General features: G+C 36.9%; 1 protein-coding gene across 1 annotated transcript; it reads right to left on the bottom strand.

The window, feature by feature from the left end:
- Positions 1–5,980: 5,980 nt before the first annotated feature.
- LOC123667458 lies at positions 5,981–9,133 on the bottom strand. Its single transcript, XM_045601352.1, has one exon. It carries the CDS (start codon positions 9,131–9,133, stop codon positions 5,981–5,983), a length of 3,153 nt encoding a protein of 1,050 aa, XP_045457308.1.
- Between the last annotated feature and the right edge of the window lie 13,983 nt (positions 9,134–23,116).

Here is a 23,116-nt window from a genome sequence, read left to right as displayed (position 1 = left end):
GTTGTTATATACAGAGTGGGGATGACAATACGACAAAAATTGATAACACAGGTAATACTAGTTTATAGGAGTATTTCAAAACCATCAAAAAAGTTCTAACATCAAAATCAAAAAAATGATTTTTTCAAACAAACTAAATAAGAAAAATCTAATAAAATTATACTACAACATGTGTGACTATAGGTTCACTGACCTGTTATGATGCGCGGTGACACAACGAACTACTACGAACTAGGTACGTTGGTTTGTTTGGTCGGTCATTGTAGGTTACTAAATTTTTAAATTCTATCTAAAATAATTATCTTCTTATAATTTAATTCATTAATTTTGACATGATGTCGCCATTAGTGGCCATATTTTTAATTTATTAAAAGGTCTAATAATTCTATTTTTTAACTCATCAACTGTATTTACGTCTGTTGAGTACAAGTCGTTTGTTACAAAACTTCACAGAAAATGCGGGATTAAGCATTGATCTTCCCGTATCCTCTGAAAAGCATTTGAAATAGTGCGGCCATCGGTTGGACAAATACGGGTGTTCCCATATCTCTCCCGGTACTTCTGTATTGCTAAATTAGCCTTGCCGTGGCATTCTCCGTAAACAAAAATCATGTACTCCGAAGCTGTGTAATTATAACGTGGCATTGTAAATAAAATAAAAACTATTCTTACTATTAACACTAGCGCCTAATTTCGCACAATTCACCTAATAACTATTAAACTAGGCATTTATTCTACGTTAATGTTCTTGTCACTATAAAAATAAAGCGTTAAAATATCGCACAATCACTCCAAGTCTTTCGAGATAATCCAATAATTAATTAAAACGAACAAAACTCGTGCGCATATGTAGAAAATTGACAAATCAACGCGTATGACATCAAGAAACATGAGTACCTAAATAAACGGCACAGAGACCACTGGCCGCTTGTCGCGTACGCGGCAACTCAGGGAAAAACCAAAAACAGGTTATAACATGTTTTGTTTACGCTAGCCTACGCACCAGGGCTGACAGATGTACGATTTTAATCGACATTTTTTAATTTTTACTCATGTACGATCGCTAGACTAAAATCATACGCAAAATGTACGATTTTTATATTTCTATTACCTGGAAGCATTTCATAATTAAAGAAACATCATTCACCGGCAAGCTTGAATTTCGTTAATTTCCCTTACTTGAATGAACCTACCACTTTTATATGAATGAGGACTCTTTGAAAAATCATATAGAGGCTGTATTTGTTTGCTTTCTAATGAAACTTATAATTTATCTTGTGGTAATAATTGCGACTTGAAAAAAAAATACATTTTGAAATAAAAAACAATTTGAAAATTATAAAACACTGGCTCAATTTGCTTTAAATTTGTTATGTTTTCCCCATTACAGTGCAATCTGTAATGTGAACGAGAATTCAGCGAAGTTAATTTAATCAGAACAAAACTTTAACAGTTTATCCAATGATACCCTTAAGGGCACATTATTAGCCTAGCAATTAATAAGAAGAAACGAAAATGATACGAATTTTAAGCCAACAAATTCTTTTGTTAAAAAATATGACCACAAAAAATTTTGTATGAGTGTGACAAATTTTTCTAGCAGCCCTGGCACAGCCAGTTGTCCTTTACACCGTTAGACGTTCTCAGGGTCATTGCAACACACGTGCCACGTTGATTGTTTTTTTCAGCTGTTGCAAGATTTAATATTTTAATGTAATAACGTGGTATTTTATTATTAATAATTGTTATTATTGTTATTTGTTGTCTTTATCGCATTTGTTGAACTGCTCGAGCAAAAGTTTCGCGAATATTTTGATCTTGAAATAAATATAGTCAATGAAATACTTAAATTTATTAAATATTGTTGATACGCCATGTGTGCTCCCCGTGATATTACCTACTTGCAAAAACTATGTTAGATTCAGAATTTAGATTTTCAGAATTTAAAATTTAAGCATTAAAAGAAACAATAAATTTTTAAAAAACAAACAATTATAAAAAGAAAATTATTAGAATCATACTGAATATTAAAACTATTTAACAAATGTTTTTAATATGTCTTAACACAACACTGACCTACCAAAATAGATAACAATTTTGCACGTTTTTAAATTACGCGTACGCGTAATATTATGTTTGTACCGATCGCGCTCAAAGGGTCGTTAACCTGCGGGTGACCGTTTATTAATGTTATACAACACGTAGTAATTTTAAAAAATGAAAAATCATATTTTTTTACTAAACTACTGGATGTATTTTATTGATTTTTTGTATGTGGGCTTGGAATATCATTACATATACGATATCAAAGTGATTGTCGTATTGTTATCCCCACCCTGTATATCTCCCGTTTTAGGCCTACCATATAGAACCCAGTCCTGAAACCCACATCGCGCGTCCCGGTGTGCTAACCTAACGTGCTTGTTCCATCCTACAACATGTTTTTTTTCTCTTATTCTTATTTTTACTACAGCTTCGACTAGATGCAATTTTTAATACATTAACAATATTACCATACAAACTATCAATAATAATCCTATGTTCCTGATTACAACAACTAATATTATTACACTGATTTAACACCTCAGGAAATTCTATATGTTTTAACAAAATATCGCACTGCTCATGATACAATTTTATCTCTTCCAAATTTCTTTCTCCCCATATAACATCATTATTTTCATTAGTATCATTACAAACAAACTTACTCCTAATTGTATTTAAATTACATTTAATTTGTAATGGGTAATGATCTGACCAGTAAACATCATAGTGTATCTTAGCATCTACAACTGCTTTCCATCCCGCCTCCGACACTACACAGTGGTCCAATCAACGTTTAGTATAGGAAATGTCACTTACATACGTGTGTGAATTCGAGTTCAGTCCTAATATCTCAATGTCCCGTACAAAAATTCTTTAGCTCTTCTCCAAACCGAGCTCCTGGGTGTGAATTAAAGTCACCCAGCACAAACACTAAGTCAATGTCACTACAAAATAATCATCATCATTACAGTCTATACAGTCCACTGCTGAACATAGGCCTCCACAAGTTTACGCCAAAAATAACGTGAACTCATGTGTTTTGCCCATAGTCACCACGCTGGGCAGGCGGGTTGGTGACCGCAGTACTGGCTTTGTCGCACCGAAGACGCTGCTGCCCGTCTTCGGCCTGTGCATTTCAAAGCCAGCAGTTGGATGGTTATCCCGCCATCGGTCGGCTTCTTAAGTTCCAAGGTGGTTGTGGAACATTGTTATCCCTTAGTCGCCTCTTACGACACCCACGGGAAGAGAGGGGGTGGCTAAATTCTTTAGTGCCGTAGCCACACAGCACGTGAACCACAAAATAATACTACAATAATATTCATAGCTATTTCAGTAATCTTATAATAATTTAAATACTAATGTTCAACCAATAATTATATCTCATGTCCAAGGAAGTAATTGTCAAAAGACTTCTTTTGAGCGATGGGAATTGTTTGATTCTGAACTGTTCATTCAGCGAAATGCTTTTAGGGCGTTTCCTTTCAATCAAATCGTGTATTTACTGCTAAATTTAATTTTAAACTTTAATTTTGATTCAAGTTGTTTGGAAAGTTTTACTTTGTTCTGAAGTAAATTATAATAATCTGTCTTTATTTTATAACAAGTTTACAAAAGGTGTAATAGACTTAATTTGATGAAACAATAGTGACAGATAATAAGATGAAACAAACGCGACTTTGATAGGTTTAGTACCGGCTTTTACGACCACTCGTACCCAGACTTATAATATAATCTATATAAATAAAAATAAATTACCGAAATATAATATAACATAACTTCTGAACGACTAAATTGGACAATTCTTTTTTTTTTTTTGTTTTCGCTTTTATATGTTTGCCAGACAATTTAATTAGTAATGAATGGAACCATTGCATCTTTAGGCGGTCGCGGTACGTTACCGTCACGCGTTATGTTAAAGTTCTGAGTGCACGTGAATCATAATAGGTAATTAATCCCTTTTGATACTATTTCAATTTTAATGAACTCACGAAAGGAAAACAGTATAAATTGAAAATTGTTTATCACGAGTAATTTTCATTCGTTTAAATATAATTTTGTATAAAAACTCCAACGATCTAAGTAATTAAATTATTTTATTTAAAATAAATTTTATTTAAAAATCAAATAAATTTTATTTAAAAATCAAATAATAAAATGTTTTGAACAATGTTTTATACTGTTTTGATATTAAAAAAAAAATGTTTATTTGTGGCAGAAATAGTCTTTTGCTTTTTTACGTGTAACAATCACGGGATGAATTTTAAAAATAAATTTACCACATGCAACATCAAGTAATTCAATCTTGCGACATTCTGAGCTACTGCAGCTCATACTTACATTAATTAGCATGATATAATAATGCGTCGTGTATTACTTATACGAGTATAATATGTACTACTTATGTCGTGTGGTGTCAGCCGAGTAGAATAACACAACTCCTTTTCTTCCCGTGGGGGTCGTAAAAGGTGACCGAGGGATAAACCTGACTCAAAATCATCAGGGTCCTGGAGAAGCAAAACTTCATTTGAAACCCGTAATGGTCCCGTAAGAGTCTCCGTCAAGCATTTGTGGCATAGCTCTAAAATGCGAAAGACTCCTACAGCCTAACTGGCTCCACACGTATCGACCCGCCGTTCCTGTGGGCCTAGCCAGTGAGGTCGAGAGGGTGGCGCAGAGCTTAGGAAACTCTGCGTTTTCCTAAAAAGTGACCTAGGCGACACAGTGTCTATCTGACACTGTCTAAATCGGACTAAGGCCAATGATGATGATGATGACTTATGTCTATTTTCAAAGTTTATTGTATAAGTTCTTTCTGCTACGATCTCAACTTATGAGTTAATTAATTATTATTTTATATCCACCTGTGTGAATTTGTAATTGGTTTTGTATATATTTACATGAGTATTCTAATAAACTGAAAAGTAATTTGCCTCATATAAAATAATAATAAGCTTATTAAAATACTAATTCATAATTATTCGATAACTGATAAAAAAAAGAATAAAGTAAAATGGCGCTTTCTGGCTTGCTTTTTTGTTTCGTACTTATTCGTATTATGATACAATTGTTACATAATATATATATAACTTAGGGGTATGAAAAATAGATGTTGGTTGATTCTCAGACCTACTCGATATGCACACAAAATTTCATATGAATCGGTCTAGCCGTTTTGGAGGAGTATTGTAACTAACATTGTGACACGAGAATTTTATATACCTACAAGCCGACTCGGCAAACGTTATCTTGCCGCTAAACGCTATTTAAAAATAGGGGTTGCTGGTAGAAGGGTGAAAATTTAGGGTTGTATGTATTTTTCAACGCCAAATCATAATAAAATAAAAAATAAATAAGTTATCTAAAAATAAAAATAAAAATTGGGGTGGACTACCTACGGTGGACTATCTACTATTTAGAGGGATGAAAAATAGATGTTGTTCGATTTACAGATTTAATAGTATTTTAGCGTATCTACTGAATAATACATTGATCATAGGTGGATGACAATATCATTACACCCGTGTTGACACTTTCACATACATCTAGAAGGAATTTAATTTATTTCTAATAAAAAGAAGATACCGGTCCGAACTATCTACAATACCAATATCTACAATTTTTATATATTTTTTTCATAAACTGAAATCTTTGAAACAAAATTATTACAAAATTACTAGTGTCCAACCTTCGTCCTGAGTTACAGTACAAAGTTAGCACAAACGGGTTTTTGAAGTAGCATTCAGCCTTAAATCAACGCTAGTTGAAAGTTAGTTCATCGTTGATTTCTTCTAGCACAAAATTTAACTCCTTGGCACTAAATTAAAAACAAATTGAGTTGATTGTTTTTGGTACCAAAAGGAGTAGTAAAATATATAGGAGTAGAAAGCTAGTACTTTATTAGTTAGTTAAGGCCTGTAACATCTTGACAGATGATTTAATCAGTGTCTGTGTTATTTATGCGACAACGCCGTTCGTGGCTGAATAAGCCAATCCGTGAACGACACATTCGTCCACACTTTGGACACACATATTGGGGATTCATCGGTGGAGGAGCCCCCTCGCGATTGTGTCTCTTGGCACGCCTTTGAGCCAGGTCTTCGAACCAGGTGCTATCGTGGGTTCTGCAACCCGTGAAGATGGTCTTCCGCCACTCATTGCGGTTCGATGCTAGATCTTCCCAAGAGTTGCGATCAATGTTAAATGCAACCATGTCACGTTTAGCGCAATCCCTGAAACGCAGCATAGGTCGCCCCACGTTACGCTTTGCAAACGCAATTTGGCCCAATAAGGTTTGTCTGGGCAAACGCGCACTGCTCATTCGGTGTACATGTCCCAGCCATCTCAGGCGTTTCTGTTTGAGGAGAGCGACAACACTAGGAAGCTGTGCAATCCCCAACACTCTCTCATTTGTTACTCTGTCCTTCCACGTGATGTTAAGTATGCTACGAAGACAGCGCATGTGGAAAGTGTTAAGTCTTCGCTCTTGTTTGGCGTACGACGTCCAGGTTTCGGCTCCGTACAAGAGTATGCTTAATATGCAAGTTTGATAGACTATCATCTTAGTCTTTGCGGTAAGGTGTTTGTTATTCCATACTCTTGTACGCAGCCTGCCGAACGTCGTGGCCGCTTTGCCGATGCGGATATCAATCTCTCCGTCAACGGAAAGATTGTTCGACACAGTTGACCCCAAGTAACAGAACTTGTCGACTACTTTCAAGGGTTCGCCTTCCAGCAAGATAGAAGGCTGGTAGGTGTAGCCCTGCGCTAGAATTACGGTCTTCGTTGCATTTATGGACATAGAGAACAGCGAACATGCGTATGCAAACTTGTCCAACAAAGTCTGAAGCTCCCCGGGAGTTTTCGCCACGAAGGCTGCGTCGTCGGCATAGAGCAGACTATCGATATATAAATCCTCTCGTTTACGGGAAGATTTCAACTGGGCGGTACCAAACAATTTCCCATCCGCTCTTGTGTGTAGGTGAACTCCCTGTTGTGCATCACCGAAGGCAACTTTCAGCAGCAAGGAGAAAAATATGCCGAACAAAGTGGGTGCCAACACACAGCCCTGGCGAACCCCTCTTCGCATGTCGAAAGCGTCGGACATTTGGCCATCAAAGATAACGGTACCCTTCGTGTCATCGTGAAGAGATTTCACCAGCTCCAGCAGTTTTGGGGGACATCCTATTTTCTCAAGCGCGATGTATAGCCCCTCCCTACTCACCGTATCGAAAGCTTTGTTTAAATCAACAAATGCGATCAGCAGGGGCGTGTTCTGCTCTCGGCACTTCTCTTGAAGTTGCCGGAGGGTAAAAATCATGTCCGTGGTTGACCGTCCAGAGCGAAAGCCACACTGGGCCTCAGGGTATACCCGTTCAGCAAGACTTTGCAGTTTAGTCAACATGACCCTTGCAAATAGTTTGCCAACGATGCTAAGAAGAGATATGCCGCGGTAAGAGTTACAATCGCCGCGGTCACCTTTCCCCTTATACAATGTAACAATATTTGCATCTCGCATATCCTGAGGAAATCGCCCCTCCTCCCAGCATTTGCCCAGAAAGTTATGCAGAAGTGGTAACACACACTTGAGTTTTAGGAGTTCTGTGAGGATACCATCTACCCCGGGACTCTTGTTGCATTTGAGCTGCAGAACGGCCGCATGAAGGTCTCCAATGGTAGGCAGGCTATCGAGCTCAGCCATAACCGGTAATGTCAGAATAAGTTCCCTTGCTACGTGGCTGATCTCGGCTGGTTGAGAATAAAGCTCTGTGTAGTGTTCTGCCCACCTTTCCAGCAGACGACTACTGTCGGTTATAATAGAGCCGTCGATCTCTTTCAAGGGAGCCGTTTTCTTTTGTACAGGGCCGATAGCCATTCTAATCCCCGCGTAAACACCGCGAAAGTTTCCTGCATCCGCACAATCCTGGATGTTTCTGCACAGGTCCATCCAATACGCGTTGGCAAACTGACGGCAAGTTCGCTGGAGGGAAGATTTTGCAGTGCAGAGTTCAGCGCGTGTGACTTCACAGGGATCAAAATGGTAGTTGAGTGCAGCCTGTCGCTTGGAGTCAATTAAAGGCTGAAGCTGATCTAGGTTTTCGAAAAACCAGTCTGATGATTTCACCCTACAATGTCCGAAAACTTTACCAGCAGTTTTGGTGAGCAGCTCCTTGATGGATTCCCATTCCACTTCTATAGGAGCATTCACATCCCAAGTAGCTGTCTGATGTCGCACGGTTGAACTAAAAGACTCCACTAACTCAGGATCCCTAGTTTTGGGAAGGTTTAAGGTCTTCCGTCCAGGGGTTTTGGAGGAATGAATCTTTTTTGGCGAAAGACGTATTTTGCTAGCCACTAGGGAGTGATCCGTGTCGCATTGCGCGCCGTGGAACGTTCTCGTATGGGCGACCCTCCCCAAATCCCCTCTTTTGGTTAAGACAAGGTCCAATTGATGCCAATGACCGGACCGGGGATGCCTCCAGGAGACCTCACGCATTAGTTTTCCTTTAAAATAAGTGTTTGTGACACACAGCTGGAATTTAGAGCAAAACTCTAGTAGACGTTGGCCATTTTCGTTTTGCTTACCCACGCCATGATAGCCAAGGCATTCGGGCCAGGTGGCGTTGTCCTGTCCCACACGTGCGTTAAAGTCACCCAGTATATACAATCGATCCCCGGGCGGTACATTGCGTGCAGCGTTGCACAGATCATCGTAAAAGACGTCTTTAGATTCCGCAGTCGAGGTTAGTGTAGGGGCGTAAGCGGAAATTAAAGTAATAAAGCCGCATTTAGTGTTAAGCCGTAAGACCATTTTACGCTCCGTCAGACCCCGCGGTGTTTCTATGGCATTTAGTAAAGTATTGTGGACTGCAAAGCCCACGCCATGTTCACGGTGTTCGTTTGAGTCCTTGCCTTTCCAAAAGAAGGTGTAGTTCTGTTCTCGCAATGAGCCCTCACCCGGAAGCCTGGTTTCTTGTAGTGCAGCAATAGAAATGTTAAGGCGTGCAAGTTCCAGATCAATAACAGCTGTTTTGCGCAGTTGAAATGCGTAATCTGAAGTCTCCGAGCTGTCGGGGAGACCTGTCCTCATTGTACGGACATTCCAAGTACTGAAGCGCATGGAAATGGTTGCTTTGTTGGTTCCTTTTCGCTGTTTATTCGCGGGTGTAAAACAACACAGCACCGTTTGTCGGGTGAAACCCTATGTTCCCAACACCCCAGGGGAACATACGATGCCGGGACGGACCAGTACCATATTGACTGGGGGCTGCCCAGTTTGAAGCGGGCGGTAACTGATCAGTGGATCTACGATGGACCCTCCCACTGTCAAGAGTGACCCCTGGCGCCTACACTTACGTCCATTTGTGCTGGCTTAGAACCGGTGACTGTCACTCCCCGTGTTGCTTTCCACGCCGCGGAACGACGTGGGTGAAGTTTCCTCTCCACAGACACTGCATCGCCTGGGACGCATATAGATAACGCAGGGTTGCCCAAGACCTGTGCCATCCTCTCGACCTCTCCAGCTTGACTCGCAGGAATGGCATGACTTTTTTAGTAGGTATTTTATAAAACTGACAATAGTTTAACTACTGAGGTAGTAAGGTAGGGCTCAGCAAGTAATATCGTGCTCAATATGTGGAACACCCCAACTGGGGAAGTACCTCGACCTTACACACACGACATCGACACACGACACATGACGATCATAGTTAAATAATACTTTTTAAAAAACAGTGTTGTGTTCCAGTGGTCGGTAAGGCGATCAGAGCTCCAGGGGGATTGGAGGTAGGGTTAGCAACGCGCGATTTTTCTGCGTTACGATTCTCCTGATGTTGAAAATTAGCAACAAATCATTAACTAAAAATTGACTTATTTTTATAGCAGATATTTCTCGTTATTTACGTTACCTCATTCTTTTTCTTTTCTCTTACGTTTTGTGTTTTCAAAAATGATATTCTTTTATTTTCCCGTTTTCTTTTAACGCACATTACTTTCGAGCATATCATAAAAATAATCTACAAAGTAAGGGAATATTCTGGCGAATGTTACTAAGTAGGTAATTGTGTTTATGAGAACTAATAAGATACTAAAACTTATTCTCCTGAATATTACATAAGTAGTAAATGTAAGTGGTATTAAAATACTCCTGTAAACAGCAGTCCAATTTCAGTCAGTCCAATTTGTTTTTTTGAATAATAGGCCTTATAATTTTAATCTCCTGGTATCACATGTGCTCACAGACGATACTTGCTTACCATCATGTGGATTTTTTTAAATATACATTTAGGACGGCAAACAAGTGTACGACTCACCTGGTGTAAGCGATTATCGTAGCTTATAGACGCCTACAACAACAAAGAAGTATCGCAAGCGCGTTGCCGACCATATAACCCCCCCAAGAGCTTTGGTGATCTTACTCAGGAACCCAATACTGCTTGAAAACAGTATTATTTAGCTGTGATCTTCTGTAAGGTCGTGCTGCTCCATATTTTGAGCAGGAAATTTTCTGCTGTGCCCTACCTCATTTATTGCCTTTATAAAATTAAAAAAAATCTGAAAAAATTTACAAGACTTTGCCAGACATCACATCACGTACAGTAGAAAGCACTATTTTCCAAGACAATAATATTGTTTAACTTAAAGCACTCTTCTACCGACTTAAGTAACAGCGCTCGTGCAATTAAGCGAATTTGCGGACAATTAAGCCGCAACTCTCACAATCTCTTATAACTAAGTAGATTGTACAAAGGTTGTTAGTTGGAAAATTATCAGTTCTTCGTTTTATTTCACCGTATCCTGTATACGAAAAACGAGAGCTTCCATCGCTTGATCGGTTCTAATTGTAATTTGTAAATCTATGTGTAGCTCTGGTCACCTTCCTCACCACAGGCGCACAACATTGCTTGAAAGCACTATTATTTAGCTGTGATCTTCTGTAAGGTCAAGGTACATCCGCAGTCGGGCTGCACCAGATTTTGAGTGGGATATTTTTTTGTTTGTTTGTCCATATAAAATGTATATACTCGCTTTTAAAAATGTTAATATGTCATGCGTTTTCTCATTTTAATCAATGCCGTAACCGAACCGTAAGGGTATTTTACATTCGTCTATCGAGGATGGCTGAAAAATTTATCCCTTCTGATAGTATATTATGGGAAATAACATGAAAATTTCTATGAAAAATGAGTAAGTAATGATCATCATCATCATTATCATCACAAATCAATAAGTAATCGTGGTGCAAATTAACCCAAGCGTGCGATTTGACTACATTTTTAAAAGAAAAAAGTTATTTTGCTTTTTTGATATTGAGTGATAGATATTTTTATTGAGGAAGGAAGTAAAGTTAGAGCGACAAATCGTAATTACACTATAAGTTCTATCAGTTTGAAAGGTTGCTTGCAGCTGAATTATCCAAACCTGGCTCATAAAAATACAAGGAAGAATAAATCGACAAAGATAATAGGTAATTAAAATACATATATTTTGAATATAGTATGTATATACTTATTTACAAAGAAAATATTCTGGCAACGTCGAAATAATTTTAACTTAAAGAAAATCCACCGAGAACATTTTAAACAATAAAAGCTATACGTCTTCCCATCAGAATCACTAGAAAATCTCGAAAGTACCCAGTTTCAAATTTAATAAGCCCCTCGGGTGACAAGGAAACGCATCAAAGTTTATTACTTATAGTTTTTACGTTTATTTATGTGGGAAGGAAGGTTTTAATATACTTTTACGGGCCGCAGGAGATCGTAAATTCCAATATTTTTCCCGTAAAACGCCTTAGCTCATGTCGCTTATGATCTTGAGAGGATGGTTTATCTTCAAGATATTGAAATCTACTTGTTCATTATTTCTATGACAATCGCAATACGGAATAAATTTTTAAAACTTTACAAACATCTAACTCACCCGTTTTGAAGTAACTCAACCTTACACAAAATAACAGCTAAATAATACTGCTCTCAAGGAGTGGTGATTAAGTTAGTCAGAAGTCGTCGGAAGGTTCGAAGAAAGGGTCGGCAACACGATGCTGTAAAACTCCTAGTATTCAACGAGTCGATGGGTTACGGTAACCATTTACCACCAGGTGGAACGTATGCTTGCTGAACAACCCCTTGTTGTGTAAAAAAATTGTTGTTATCCTTTTTTATACCATCCCAAGATCTATGATGTATGATTCCTACAAAATAAAAAACCGTACCTATTACTGTGGATTTATGATGTCTATGATTTCTTAACTAATAAACTAAGAAGCTAAGAAGCTTGACGCTGAGTTATACTCAGTTTTTTTAACCGACTTAAAAAAAGGAGGTTACTCAATTAGACCGTATATGTATATTATGTATGTTTAGGGATAACTTCGTCGTTTATGAACCGATTTTGATAATTCTTTTTTTGTTGGAAAGGAGATATCTCTAGTGTGATAAAGAAACTAGGATCTTATGATGGAATCGCAGAGAAATCGAGGGAAACCCTCGAAAATCGTAGTGACGACTAGTGTGTTTGGTAATTTTTTTCGTCTACTTAAGTTGTAGTAGTCGACAAGTATGTCGATGTAATTGAAGTCGGTTTTTTTCGTTTGCGAGCATACACAATTATTTATGAAACTATGTTTTTTCAATTACGTCAGTAGTTTTGTTTGATACTTAGAGAATAGAGATAGTCTAACAGAAAAAACCAGTATTTTTGTTTTCATATTAATTCAAGAGTGTCAAAAGCAATCAAAATATTTTTAAAGTTCGTGAACAATCTTTTTAATTCTGTATTCAAGTTTGTTTATCCTGTATTTACTTATGGGCAAAGTTAAAATTTCCTCACTGTGCGATTTTATTAACCCCTTTTCACTATGCAAATATTATTATTAACTTTTCTTTTACCCGATTCAATCCATTAGTCAATTTTGGGAAATTCTTTCAATTCTTTTGATAATATTTGTTCTCTCAATTTAATTTATTTTTTCATTTATTGATTTAATGTATAAGACTTATGTTTACATAAAGGCAAATATTGACAGTATTTTCTTATTTCTTTAGAACTATTTTTAGCAGTTAGGGACTATCAATAAATAATTCTGCTTATAAATGATATATTCTGACGAAATTTGAGTGGAAGTTGACACAATTAACAATTTAATTTTGAAAAAACAATAAAAGAATATAGAATTGTAATGAAATCACAGATTATATTTTTTAATTATATGGTTGAAAACTTATTGCGTTATATTTAAATATTTGCGTTAAATATTTCTGAGATTGATGATATAAAAACAAGTTAAAAAATTCTTATACTAGCAACATAATTGCTATACATATTTACTTTTTATCTAAAAAACTTTTTCCCTCTAAGTTTTAAAAAGAAACGTCGAATACGAACCAACTCAAATGTGAAATTGAGTTTGATAGAGGATGACAGAAAGGAAAGATGGCGATCTGCAAGTATGATTCTGTCCTTCGCTTTATGAGCTTTCAAGGGACATTCGATGGATATTACTGCGGGTATTTCTTTTACCTTTCAAGATCAGATTGCATTCGAAATTTCTGCAGAATGTATGTAGTAGTTTATGTAGCTTTGTGCGGATTTGAAATTATAGTGATAATCGTTTGTTTAAAAGTAACATATGTGTATATTATTAGTTTATGAGAAGAATACATTATGATTCAAAAAATTTTTGAACTGGAATAAAGTCATTTTAGATTTTTATTTTTATTTATAGCATGTGTGTAGGTATTACCATGTGTGTAGGGTTAATTAAACTATGGTATACTATTGAGTTTCTACCATTGTTCTGTCTTCGAAATTCTAGTTTTTACACTTTCATTATCACCAATACATGTGTAAAATAATGACTGTTTGTTTTTTAACCGACTTCCAAAAAAGGAGGAGGTTCTCAATTCAACTGTATTTTTTTATGTATGTTACTTCAGAACTTTTAACTGAGTGGTGCGATTTCGACAAATTTTCTTTTAATCGAAAGGTAGTGTGTTTCATTTGGTCCCATTTAAATTTATTTGAGATCTAACAATAACTTTTCGAGTTATATCTAATAATGCGTTTTTACTTGACGCTTTTTTCGTCGATCTACGTTGTTTTATACCGCATAACTTTCTACTGGATGTACCGATTTTGATAATTCTTTTTTTGTTGGAAAGGGGATATCCCTAGTTTGGTACCATGATAAGGAAACCAGGATCTGATGATGGAATCCTAGAGAAATCGAAGGAAACTCTTGAAAATCCGTAATAACTTACGTGTATACATTTCATATGCATTAAGTAAAAATCCGTTATTTTAATATTACAAACAGACACTCCAATTTTATTTATTTGTGTAGATTATTATGGAAATTTTATAAAATTCTTAGAAAAGCAAACCATAACCCTTATAAAGGCTTAATTTTGTCTATCCTAAAGTTTCAATAGAATTGCTATATATATTTCTTTATATTCTTTTGCTTGTTTAGGATTGATAGAACGATGATTTTACAGCCAAGTTAACTCAACAACATAAATCATTATCAAATATCGAAGAACAATAATGATATTAATATACTATATTGTTATGTTAAACCAATAACAACATTAAATATAAAATCTATTATAATTATAAGCTGAACAAAGGCGGTCTTATTGCTTAAAAGCAATATCGGTCGGACACCCTGAGGGTGAAAAGAGTACTGCTTCGCAGATCAGGTATAACAATAAAAAAATAAATAAAACTGGCGATTGTTGGCTGATATTAAATGTGGGAGGTTAATAAATTAAAAAAAAAAAAACAGATTCCATTCAATAGGAAATCGAATGCGCTAAAAAATAATAATATCAAGAATACTTTTAAAGAGCCTCTTGTACGTAATCAAAGTTGATATTTTAAGAATACGGAAAATTGCTAGCCAGCGGACCGCTGAGCATGAGTCAAAACAGTATTAAGTATCTATTTAATCTTTAAAATCACTTCTAATTCTAACAGAAACATTGTCTTGACAAATTATCTTGAATGATGAATGATATGAATTTAAGCTTGAATAAATATAAAACAAACGCTCCGGTGTAGTGTTGCGCTAAGTCCTCAGTCCCGGTTTTTATCATAAATATTATGTAATAGCAATCCTTAGTCATAGTAGAGAACATATCCGACAACCGGCAGTGAAGTAGCGAGGTAAATTAGGCTCCAATCTTTCTCCTACATGGAGAAAGAGGCATATGGCCAGCAGTGGGATGGTACATGTTGAATGCGATATGTTAAATTATATTGTGTATAAAACGTGAAAAACATGTTATATAACTTAATAAACAAGAATTTTTCAATCAATAGAATTCAATTATTTTTATAAGATTACATTGAATCTCATCACAAAAAAAAAGATTAAAAGTGACAGTAGCACTCCATCAGTCTTACGTCATAACTTTAAGCTAAAGCTGTGACAGTTTGAATTAAGCTAATGGAGGAACAATCTCATCCATAATGAAGGCAGTTACGATTAATTTGCTTTATATTGTGTCATGTTTCATAAACAGTTGTGAATGAAATAATATTCTGTTTGTAAATGCAATAATTATGTTTCAACAAAAATATTTTAATACTCATTATCAGGTATCACTCGAAAACTTCTCGGCGGATCTCGCTAAAATTTAAATGGGACATGACAAGCACCAGATTTTTAATCAAAAAAAAAATAAAAAAAATAAAAAAAAACTAAATAAATAAAAAATCACATCTACAAACCAAGTAAAAAGTTACGTTGTACATGTCAATAAATACGATCGAATTGAGGAGTAGGACGCTACTCTTTTTTGAAGCTAACAATATTTGTGTTAAAATTGAATTCTTCAAAATTAATTATAATTCAGACAAATTGTCAAGAAAACGCTTCCTACGCGAGTAAATGATTAATTACTAAAACTATATTAATTACATTAGATTTATTAAAATCTTAATTCTTGTTTGTCAGAGAATTTCATTACTTGGAAAATATAAATAGCCAAATATTAATTAATTTCTATTCTCATATAAAGCTGTATTTAATTAAGGACGAACATATGTTGATCATAACTTTTTGACCGCTGAGTGACCTTGATCCTTTTTATAGGTTTGGCTCAGTGGTGGGTCAATCCCGTTCATAATATATATTTTTATATGCTACATTTATGTTGGTTGTGGTCTGGACATATGTGTATAGTATGCGTTTCTGGAGCTATGACTAATATCTTAGAGAAGTTTCTGCATAGTGAAGTGTTTATTTTTTTTGATGTATGCATTGAAAATCCCAAATCAAGCTTAGCAAGTCTCCAATCTTCGTTAATTTTAAGAAATTCCGTAATTGTTCCGGTTATAAAAATTTAAAAACTCAAATCGACGCAATAATAGAGGTGGATTTCGATGGACTGGTATGAATAATGTCGCATGTTGCGGGATCGATTCCCATCGGTATTATATTTGAAGCGAGCTGGATGTATTTCCTCGGAGTCCTTCTGTCTCGCCGAGCACGTAATGCCGTTAGTACCTGTTAGTATAATGGATACACGATAACTATTGTTACTCATGATGGGGCAGTTATCGGCTAACCCATCAAGGAGGAACAGCTTTTCGTATTAAGATCCGATGCTTGATTTATATGGAGTAAGAATGCTTACACCCAGCTGTGGAATGTTATAAGCCAAATCTAGCAATTATATTGTACCCAACTTCATAAAATTATTGATGAGATACTTTTAACACAAGCAAAATTAAGTGTTAATGTGAACTGTTCGAGTTCAGTAATACCTACTGTGAGTAATTTTGCGGATAAATCGTTCAAGGTCGATCGGAACGTGCTTCTAGTTAAATACAGGAATTAATAAAACAAATAAAATTATGCTCTATGTTTGAATTCTCACTAGCGATATTTTAGGGTGAGTGAAAACTCGTTGATAATTTAGATTTATGTATGCAGGGCAATGGGTTTGTTTTTATGTACAACTTTTAAAATTTTTATGGTAGAAATGTTTTTAATGGGACATGAATTTGATTTTTTTCGAGAGGTACAGCATAGCAGGAAATATCTACCTCAATGTCTGGAACATCCCGACTAGGGAATTACCACAAGCTTATATAAGATCATCACCAAATAATACTATAGTAATTTGGTCATATGGTTAGTTAGGTAGCTTATTTAGATAGTCATTTGTACTATGGAAAAATGTATTAGATAAATAAATAATAAAATAAATAAATATCTACACAATACACACACGGTCGTCTGTTCCTAAAGTAAGCAACTTAATGCTTGTATTATAGGTAACAGCCGACTGGTATATAGCTACATATTTTTTTTTCGATAAACATACTTATAAATAATACATATATAAATATATAAATAAATATTTATATTACACCCAGACTCGGGGTGGGAATCGAACCCACAACCCTCGGAGCAGAAAGCAGGGTCACTACAAACTGCGCCAACGGGCTAGTCTGAGATAAAGAGACATTCATACAAATAATTTATCATCATTTTGCTAATGTGGCGAATATACTCAATGGAAAGAGGGAGAAATATGAGTCACACTTCAGCCTATTGCAGTCCACTGCTGGACATAGGCCTCCCCAAGTTCGCGCCACACATCCCGGTCTTCCGCAATCCTCATCCAGCCTACACCGGCAATCTTACGTAGATCGTCGGTCCAATAGGCCGGAGGACGTCCCACACTGCGTTTGCCAAGTCGCGGTCTCCACTCTAGGACCCGTCTACTCCAACGGCCATCGGTCCTGCGACACAGATGACCCGCCCACTGCCACTTCAACTTGCTAATTCTGTGAGCTATGTCGGTTACTTTCGTTCTCTCGCGGATAGTCTCATTTCTAATCCTGTCTTTGAGAGAGACCCCAAGCATAGCCCATTCCATTGCACGTTGAGCGACTTAAAACTTGTGGACCAGTCCCTTCGTCAGTGTCCACGTCTCGGCTCCGTATGTTAACAAAGGCAGGACGCATTGCTCGAAAAGTCTTCAAGCATTGCGGAATCTTCGAAGTGAAGACTCGAAGGTGTCTGCCAAACGCCGCCCAGCCCAACCGAATCCTCCTATCGGCCTCCTTCTCGAAGTTGTTGCGGCCTAGTTGGATAGTATGGCCTAGGTAAATATAATCCTGAACAACTTCGAGAAGGGTACCATCGACCGATACCGGTATCGATATGACTTGGTTGTTAAACATAACTTTCTTCTTATCCAAGTTCATACAGAGACCGACACGTCGGGAGGACTCGTTTAGGCCGGCCAGCATTTGGCCTAACTCATCCAGCGTCTCCGCAAAGATGACAATATCGTCGGCGAAACGAAGGTGAGAGATGAATTCACCGTTGACGTTGATGCCTCGTTCCCCCCAATCCAAGGTCTTAAAAACATCCTCTAGCGCAGTGGTAAACAGTTTCGGTGATATTACATCCCCCTGTCTTACCCCACGCCGGAGGGAAATAGGTCTTGTTCTTTGGTCATTGACATGAACGGTCATCTTCGCCGCGTCGTACATGGATTTCAGTACCTCGATATATCGCCAGTCGATATGACATTTCTGCAGAGAGTCCAGGTCAGCCCAGGTCTCGACAGAGTCGAAGGCTTTCTCGTAGTCCACAAATGCCATACACAGCGGTTGATGATATTCTTCCGTCTTTTGGATAATCTGCCGAACAGTATGGATGTAGTCCACGGTGCTGTAGCCATTTCGAAACCCAGCCTGCTCTGGTGGTTGGAATTCGTCGAGTCTTCTGGCGAGACGATTCGTAACAACCCTCGAAAACAGCTTATAGACGTGGCTCAGAAGTGAGATCGGTCTGTAATTATTTAACAGAGACTTATCGCCTCTCTTAAAGAACAGCACCACCACACTCCTGGACCACGCCTCCGGCGTGGTACCTCGGTGGATGACGGCGTTAAATAGTCTTGTCAAGGCTTTCAGGACAGGTTGCCCTGCGGCTTTAAGGAGTTCAGTGGTAACTGCGTCATCCCCCGAGGCCCTCCCGTTTTTAAACTGCCCGAGCGCTGCACCAATCTCATCCTTTTCGAAGGTCGGGATACACTCCGAATAATGGCGCAACAATAGTGCCCGTGGATCTTCGGTGTCCCAAGTCGCAGGCTTGCGTGCGCTCGACGAGTACAGCTGTCCATAAAAATTCTCAACCTCTTCTCGGACCTGAGGGCGAGAGCAGACGGTTCTGCCATCTGCTGTTTTAAGCTTCGCAAGAAGGCTTCTCCCCAATGGTCTTTGGAAAACTTTGGACCCCCTATTCTGCTCAATCAGAGAAATATGAGTGGGACAGTTTTATTACATCAAGTAATGATAGCTAGCAGTTATGAATAATACCTAGATATACTACCTATATAATCTTATATATTAAATTCTCGTCTCACAATGTTACACACACATACGCACAAACATTAAATAATTACATTAAATGTAAGATTTTTTTTCTTGATATGCTTTGGATTGTATAGATGTACGTATTTTTATATTTGTTTTTTATATGATTATAATAAAGGGGAATGCCCATAGGCGGTTTCCTCCTTCCACGTCGTTGTGCCTAAACCAAATTAATATTAAAAACTAAGTTTTTAATTTTCACTAGCCATTGTAAAATACTTAGCCATAACTTCGACGGATAAGAATCCACATATTAAGCAGTAATTTATTCATTTCCGTTTTACTCGCAATTCCCAAGTATTTTTTGTTATTGACATTTGAATCCTCAGTATTGCAATTTTTGTACGAGCGAATCGACTCACCAAAATATAATCGATACACTTATATTTATTTTATTAAAATATCGAATTGGCAGTTCATAATAACATGGTAAATAATAAAGAAAATCAATTTTTATTTGATAATAATATGAGTTTATTTGATTAATCTATCTGAAAGTATCCTGTTTTAGTGTTTTGTCAATGATAATCGATTAATCGATAATCGATCTACAACTGGCAATAATGCGATATTAACTTAAAAGATATCAAATAAGTCAAATGTGTAACTATTTCGTTTTACTGACGTACATACTTTCGTGCTAATAAGTTCGTTTGTTATTGTGTCAGAGCTTTTTATTGTTTTCTTTCTAATTTCTTTGTCGAGTTGAGCTTCGTGTTCCTCCTAGAACTATAGAAATTGAAAATATATTTGAGACAAAGACTCTTTACTTTCGGTGTGTTTGTGAATCAAACCTATACCTACTTACGACAATGGATGTTACTCGCCGGTGTATCAATTGCTCAATGAGATTGGCGCACCAGCGCTGGCGCATGGTGGAAGATGCAACAGAGCCTATGGTGAATATTCTTCGTGTCTGGGTATCACCAACGCCGGTAAGTTAAAAGTATTAACATATTTTTATAACCTATTCAGCCTCGCAATTATTAAAAAACTCGTAGACTTTATGACTGAGGCAACTATTTCATTAGAAGAGGGAACTGAAACTATTAGTTGGAGTTTACAAAGCCTTTATATTACAATATGGCGCATGCTTAGTCCTGTATTTATTTTGGACATAGTAAAAAACATTGATAATTATGCTGGGCCCAATCCATCCAATTAATATCAGTGAGGTAGGTATTTATATGTAATAAGCTTAGTAGCTAAAAATAAACTAAGTATTAAGAATATTAATTTCTTTGTAGGTTTCTTCTGATAATAGAATATGCTTGGAGTGCTTTGGAATGCTACAACAAGTACCCGATGGTGTACCAGCCCAATCGCCCATGTCTGGACATAGAAATGTGTGCTTTGCTTGTGGTATATCTATTCTGCGGGCCCGCACTCATCTTGTACATCTAGACTGCCCAGAAAGGAATGTTATAATTAGTTGGACATTTCCTCATTTGGTACATATTATTTTTTGTGTATTTTTTTTACTATGATTATATGTTATTTTTTAAAACTTACATTCAGTCTCCTTTTTAATATTAACAACAATAAACAAGCATACAGCCCACCTGATGGAAAGTAGTCACCATAGCCTATGGACACTTGCAATACCAGAGGCATCACAGACGCATTGCCGACCCCATAATAATCTTTTCACACCCTTTTTAAACAACCTTGTTTAGTGAAAAATGTACTCTTTATGATTATCAAAGCATACCCATACATATTAAGATAAGATTTTTAGAAAATATTAGTTGTTGTAGTGATTTTTATAAATATATTGCTTAACAAATATTTTAATTTCAGGTTTCTCATCTGAATAGAGTTTGTACTGCATGCTGGCTTGCTGCTAGGAGAAATGTTCAAAAACAAACGCGGCAAGATGCTAATAGACCTATTGAAGCCTTCAATGAGGAAACTGATAACAGAGAACCACCACATATACCTATGACGCCTCCACTTCCACATATTTCGGTCCCACAACGCCCAGAAACTGCTAGAATAATATCACAAACTTATTCACGTGTTGCAGCAACCTCAAGACATTGTATATTTTCAGGATGTGAAAATGTTGAACGTTTATTGGTACCAACTGGAGTGAAGGAAATGTTATTATGTCGCTATAGATTATACATTCCATCTTCTGCTCGTGTATGCAGATACCATTTAGAAAATGATTGTTGGGAGCAGTTACAATCTAATATTAGGGATTTTACTGCATCACAGATGGATCACATGCTGAATATGATGGAGAGAATTAATTTAAGAACGTTGGATTTCAATAACATAAATATGATGCCACCCAATCTCTGCCAGTATTGGCTTGGAGTTACAGCTGCTCAGTTCCATGAACTTTTAGCAGAAATGCCTAGTCTGCACAATGAAGTGCCTTCTGCAAGTGTGGCATTAAGTATTTATTTGGCCAAATTGCGTACCGGTGATAGCAATGAAAGGCTCAGTTCTTTATTTGAAATGCCCCGAAGCACATTAGAAAGAAATATGAATAAGGCAAGAAACTGCATGAGCCAAGAAATGGTTCCTTTACATTTAGGCCTTAATCACATGACAGTGGAAGAAGTTGCAGCTAGGAATAAAACAATTCCAGAAGGACTGTTCGGGAATCCTAATCCTTCTTCAGAAATGAGACCCGCTATTGTAATATGTGATGCTACATATGTGTACGTACAAAGCAGTAGCAACTATTTATTTCAAAAAGAGTCCTTCAGCTTACATAAACATCTTAATTTGGTGAAGCCGTTCATGATAGTTTGTTGTGATGGCCATATCCTTGATTGTTTAGGTCCATATAGAGCGACAGTGAATGATGCTACCATTATGAGTAATGAATTTAAAAATAGTAATGGTGAAATGAGAAGATATTTCAGAGAGGGGGATATTTTTATTTTAGATAGAGGTTTCAGGGATGTAATACCTGAACTGATAGAATATGGCTATCAAGCTCATATGCCTGAGTCTTTATCAGAAGGCGAGCATCAACTTACGACACAACAAGCAAATAAGTCGAGATGTGTAACAATGTGTAGGTGGGTAGTTGAAGTGGTCAATGGTCGTCTCAAACGCGACTTCAAACTGTTTCGCCAAGAGTTTTTTAATAAAGCTGCTAAGCATTTAATGATCGATTTTCGGAACGGCTGTGCCTTAACAAATAAATTGCACCCACTTATTGAAGACATACCAGAAGCAGCAGAATATTTGGCAATTGCGGTACGTAGGTTACATATAGATAATGTTCTTGCTAATACTGTAAGAATTGAAAATTATAATAGGCGAAGAGCTACGTTTGTAAGCATTGATGCTCGCCACCCACATTTAGATCAGTTCCCAAGACTTAGCATAACTGATTTGAAAAGATTTGCATTAGGGACATACCAGCTCAAGCAAGCTTCTTCATATTACGGTGAGCACTTACGAACAAACGGCACTTACACAATAGAAATTAATAACGAAATTGAAGAAGATATTCCTCTTATTCTGGGCACAAATCATTTCTTACTGAGAGGGAGAATAAAGTCTCGACATATTGGTGGCAGAACTTATTATGCATATTTGTTGATAAGTAAAGATGAAAATGTTGCCAATAGTGTCGAAGCTATATCAGGTTATTGCTGCAGCTGTCTTGTGGGCAACAGAACTGTAGGTTGTTGTGCCCATGTTA

Source organism: Melitaea cinxia, chromosome 28 (assembly GCF_905220565.1).
Source record: "Melitaea cinxia chromosome 28, ilMelCinx1.1, whole genome shotgun sequence".
In the NCBI taxonomy this organism is placed as follows: Eukaryota; Metazoa; Arthropoda; class Insecta; order Lepidoptera; family Nymphalidae; genus Melitaea; species Melitaea cinxia.
The sequence above is the reverse complement of the archived record's forward strand: the minus strand, read 5'-3'. Positions and strand labels throughout refer to the sequence as shown.

What these genes read in the sequence shown, in the direction of transcription:
- LOC123667458 (XM_045601352.1), bottom strand. Translation starts at nt 9,133, where the DNA reads ATGAGGACAGGTCTCCCCGACAGCTCGGAGACTTCAGATTACGCATTT.